Below are 5,410 nucleotides of genomic sequence, written 5' to 3' on the forward strand. Positions count from 1 at the left end.
TTAGTTCTAACATTTCAATACATATATCTTCTATTTGTGGGTTTGAAGTTTAGTTTTTCAAATTTTATAATTTATACTTTCATTATATTGGAAAGTTATTTAAGGTTAGTAAAGATTTAATAATTTTAACGATAAATACCTAATAAATGTAATCAACTTATCATAATATCACAAATATATATTTATAGATTTTTAAAATAGATTTTGCATTAATATCAACCTAATTACAATAAATAATATTAATATTTTAACTTAAGTTAATAATCATAATCTTAATCATTGTTTAAGACTTATTTCAATCAATTGATTTATTATATGTTTATAATGGGTGAAATCGAAAAGTTATAATTAACTTTTTTTATGACACCACTTGTTAAATTAATCATTTCCAATAATATTAATATAAAACTAATAGAATAATTATTTTACATATATTCACAAAATTTTTTAAAACAAGAACAACTATATAAGAAATTAAAACAAAAACATGAGAGACAATACTATTTTACCAATACAAAAGATTTCCCTTCCCAATTATTTTTTAAATAAAATTACCACCGACATTGATGTATATATTAATTTAAAGCTTTTACAAATTTCTCGTTCATTATTCTTTCGGTCCATAATAAGTTTGTCATTTCAAAAGCACAAAAAAACACTTAAAGTAAATATAAATATATTATCGCCAACATTGATGCATGTATTAATTTAAAGTTTTAAGAATTTAATATATATATTTACTCATATGGCTTATTCGTTTATTTCATAATTTGCCTGGCACTTGGAAAACATCAAAGTTACCAAATCAATGCTGGTTGAAAGCAGCATAAATAAATTATAATTTTGCTTACTATGATATAATCAGCCTCCAGCTAAACAATTGACTATGTAAGTATAATTTTGTCTTTTCATGATTATTTTTTCCTATGAGTATTTTGGGTACATTATGATATATTTTTTAACAAAATATTGGATCCAACTTTTATAATAAGTCAAAAAAATAATCAAAAGTAAAGGTGTAATTTTTTACTTAAAAAACTTATTAGAAATATACTTATCTTTTGTTATACATGGAATAATTAATGCAAACTGCAAAGATTTAGCTTCTAAAAGTAGTGTAATTACTTTGTTACTACTTTGTTGTCACCCTTGGTAATACTTTATGAACATGCACGGTAGGCAGATACCAGTAGATTGAACGATTATCAAAATAATGTTATGTTTTATATAAATAGAATAATGAAAAATGAGTAGTGAAAATGAGATAAAAAATATAATAATATTTTAAAATGAAAAATAATAAAAAGTTATATATATATATATATAATTTATTATTTTATTTTTTTGTTAGTTTAATATTATTTTTAATTATTTATATTTTTAACAAAAACATAAATATTAATAATATAATATAAATATTAATAAAATATTTTGACATAACTAAATATGTAGCCGTACCATATAATTCGTTATGTTAAAAGTATAACTGAAAATTTATGTTTTATCATTTTATTTTCTTTCTTATATTTTTTGTGCTTTTTCATTGTTTCTTTCTCCAGTACTTCTGAAGGAAATGGGACGATATGAAATCTGTGAAACAAATATTGATGGAAATTTTTTATAAGGTATTCTTTTAATAGAAGATGTGAAATGATACTATAAAAAGATATTGCTTGATAAAAAAAATTAAAGAATTGAAATTATAAAAATGTATGAAAATAATTTGATTGCTTAATAAAATTATCATAATTATCCTTTTTAATGATTCAAAGTGAAATTAATTCAAATTTCATATATTTAATTTTTTTAAAACTATGAAATTCTCTTCTTTTTTTTTATTTCTTGGTTGATTGCTTAGCTGAATTGAAAATGTAGGATTTGTGCCATGGAGTTTATATTTTTGTGGGTGTGTAACCTTTTGATAAGTGAAATGTGTGTGCATTATAAGGTAGACTACTTTACCTTCTCCCCTTAAGAACCTTCTTTTAAAAGAGAATAATGTGACTTTGATAATAAAAATGAAGAAAGAAATCACTGTGCATGAGTGTGTGCTTCTATTATATGGTGTAGGAATGATGATATTCCCACGTCAAATCTAAACTCTATGGTATGAAAAATAAATAAATAACTTTATGCGGATAATTTATTGATTCCCACATCAAATTCTAAAGTCTGGGTTTACATTATACAAAATGTACTAACAGTACTTTCTTAAAAAAAAAAGTAATTTAAATTTGTTTGAGAAAGTCTTTATTTAAAGTTTGTGAATAAAAGCAACTTCTTCCTATTCTCCATTAGTTATCAACCGTTTCGGGTTTATTTGGAATCCTAAACTAATGTTATCCTTCAAAATTAAAGAGTTGGACTGAATAATAGGCACAACCTTACAGCCTAATATTGAAATACTTAATCAAAAAGACAATTAATACCAAATATTAGTTATGCGATTTACTCATAAAAGTATACTTCCAAATTCAAAAACATTTTAGCATTGTTATTTTCCTCAGCAACTACTGTTTTGCATGTAGAAATATTATATTTGTGTAATATAATGTACGTAACGTGATAATAGGAAGGAAAAATGCAACAGTGAAATACGTAGATAAATATGACAGAAATGATATAAGTCGAATAAAAGAACAGATCTAAAAAATTTCTCACCTGAGGGACCGTGGTGGTTGGATTAAATGTGTTGTGGTAAGTTTGGGCATGAAAGTTGATCTGTTTTGGTGATGAAGAGGATAAACAGAAAAAGAGTGAAGTGTTGAATATATGAATTAATTAGGAGTTAAAAGTGAAATGACATTGGAACAGAACTGGACATAAACTTGATGGTAAGGAAAAGTGTGATGGAATTTAGAGTGGCAATAACAGGCGTGATAGATCTGTGGGTGATGCAATAAAGTGGAAGGCACAGTAGAGAGTTGTGGCAATTGGGGTCTTTTACTTTTTGAAGTTTTCTCTTTCTCTTTAATTGCAAATAAGAGGGGGCCAAGAGAAAGAGACAAAAGAAAGTACAGATAGATCAGATATAAAGTAATGAGATGGAGAGATAAAGTTGAGAAGAGGGTGTGGGAGGTTGTTCTGAAGTGATATCAAGAACTTATTCCATAAAGCAAGCAAAGCAAAGCAAAACTGCTGCTGTTGCAGCTGCTGCAGCAGATGACCGCTTCTGCTCAAAAGAAACTGCAAGCCACAACCCTAGCCACGTTCTCCTCTGCCATCAAACTCGCTTTATCCAAAATTGAACAAAAGTCACACCACACACAACATCATCACCCATCAACCCATCCAATAACCAATAACCTCTTCCACACCACACAGTACACAGCATCTGCGTCACTCCTCAGATATTCTCAGACTCCCAAACTTCAAAGCAACGCCCCATCCCACCCCAACCCCACACCATTCCAACCAAACCAAAAACCCACTTTGGAAAATCTACTCTAACCAAAACCTCCCCACATTCTGACCAGATGTGAACACCACGCTCCACATCACCCATCACTCCCAATGTAATGCCAGATAATGCTCTACTCCCTACGTTGACAGAGAAAGCCTAACCAGCACAACCCATTTCTGACTTTCCTTTTCTTACAAGCATAACCTTGCAGCTTTTTACCATTTCGTCAAATTATTTATATCAAAACTTCTAAACAAAATCATACCCAACATACATCCAACATCCTCAATCCTAGTAGTAGTAGTATTATAATCATAATTCATAAACAGAAACTCTTCAAGGAGGTGGACTGCCATGCATATAGTTAGCGCCGCAAACAAACAACCCTAAGGCTACATCACTCCAAATAGTACCCACTAATTAATACTTCTCTTTCCATTTATAATGAACTTAAAATCTAACTATAACTAAGTAATAAAAATCAAACTAATACCAAGGATTTCAACTAAACCGACTAAATCAAATCAAACAGATCAACATATAGAATTGATTACAATAGCCACCGAGTTAATTGATCCGGAAAAACAAAAAATAAACAGAAACGTAACGTGTGATTGATCAGTAAGGTGGTGGTGGCGGTGGTGCTCTGGCCGTCGGAGCCCAAATCACATCGGAAGGCAAGTGACAGCTGTACATGGACATTCCACACGACTCCGCCTGCCCATGCCCGCTTTCTCCGCCGCCAGAGATTGGCGGCGAATGTCCATCGCCGGCGGATGCGCCCTCATCCTCCGGCGGCAGCCTATGATACGCCGGGTTGTTGAAAGAAGCCGCGATCACGAACACCGTTCCCGCAGCCATCAACCCGCCGGCGACCATTCCCCCTACGATCTGCCCTTGCGGTCCAGAGAGCGAGATGGCGAACCCGTTGGGAACCGCCGGAGACACGCCGGATTGCTGCGGAAGGAAGGTGGCGGAGACGGAGAGGATATCGAAACGGCCCTGAAAAGTAACTGTGGCGCCGGGTGTGGTGGAGGGTTGACGGAGCGTGACGCTCGCTACAGTCCCGGAACCGGTGAGGACACATATGCCCATATTCTTGCGGCGACTGAACTGTGCGATGGCCTCGACGACGTCGTTGCCTCCGGAAACTTCTAAAATGTAGGGGCTCATAGCAGGTTCAGGGTCTCGGGTTATGATGACGGGTGGCTTGGGCTTGTTCTTGGAGCCGGGAGGACGGCCCCTGGGACGCCGTACCACCTCGATGGTGGCACCGTCGCCGCCGGAGGAGTTGGGCTTCTGCGCAGTAGGGGGTGTGGCGACGAGGGCACGGTTGTCGTCCTCGGCGGAGAGTTGGAAGGAGTGGTGTTGGAAAGGATGGTGTTGAGGTTGAAGCTTGGAGAACATAGGAGGTGGTGTTTCGGTCTTAGGATGTTGTTGTTGGTCTACGTATTCTCCTTTCATTGCTTTTGTTTTTTGGGTTTTTTGTTTTCGATTATCTGATAGAATAACCAATCCCGAGCGAGTGTATGATTGGGTTTTGGATGGTTATTGTATTAAAATAATAGCAGAAGCTGGAGAGAAAGATGTGAGGTTTGGGAAGAGAAGGAGAAAGAAAGAGAGGTGCTTAGAATTGTTTATTACGGTATATATGGAGAATGGGATTTGAGAAGAAGAAGAGAGAGAGAGGTGGGTGAGCTTTGAAACTAAGTAAAGACTAATGGCGCCGCTGGTTGGAACAAAGGTGGGTCCACAAGACACATGAGACAGATAGAGATAGATATATGTCGAATGCAAATTGAGCATTATTGGGTGCCTCAATCTTCCACCGCCTTTCCTTTTTCTTCCTTCATACCACACCGTCTAGTACTTTCTCTTTGATGGCTTTGGTTTTCATCTTCGCCATTGCTTCCTTCTATCACCATCTTTACGTTACTTGCATTTTCAAACCACTATCATTTCATTCTCTCTGTAATCACCTCACCTCTCTCACTAATAAATCGCTTC

General features: G+C 34.4%; 1 protein-coding gene across 1 annotated transcript; it reads right to left on the minus strand.

The window, feature by feature from the left end:
- Positions 1-3,813: 3,813 nt before the first annotated feature.
- Positions 3,814-5,114, minus strand: LOC124846180 (Putative AT-hook DNA-binding family protein). Its single transcript, XM_047323395.2, has one exon. The coding sequence runs from the start codon at positions 4,865-4,867 to the stop codon at positions 4,022-4,024; it is 846 nt and encodes a 281-aa protein (XP_047179351.1). The 5' UTR covers positions 4,868-5,114; the 3' UTR covers positions 3,814-4,021.
- Between the last annotated feature and the right edge of the window lie 296 nt (positions 5,115-5,410).

Source organism: Vigna umbellata, chromosome 2, assembly GCF_029865625.1.
Source record: "Vigna umbellata cultivar VRB3 chromosome 2, Vumbellata_1.0, whole genome shotgun sequence".
Classification (NCBI taxonomy): domain Eukaryota; kingdom Viridiplantae; phylum Streptophyta; class Magnoliopsida; order Fabales; family Fabaceae; genus Vigna; species Vigna umbellata.

What these genes read in the sequence shown, in the direction of transcription:
- LOC124846180 (XM_047323395.2), bottom strand. Translation starts at nt 4,867, where the DNA reads ATGAAAGGAGAATACGTAGACCAACAACAACATCCTAAGACCGAAACA.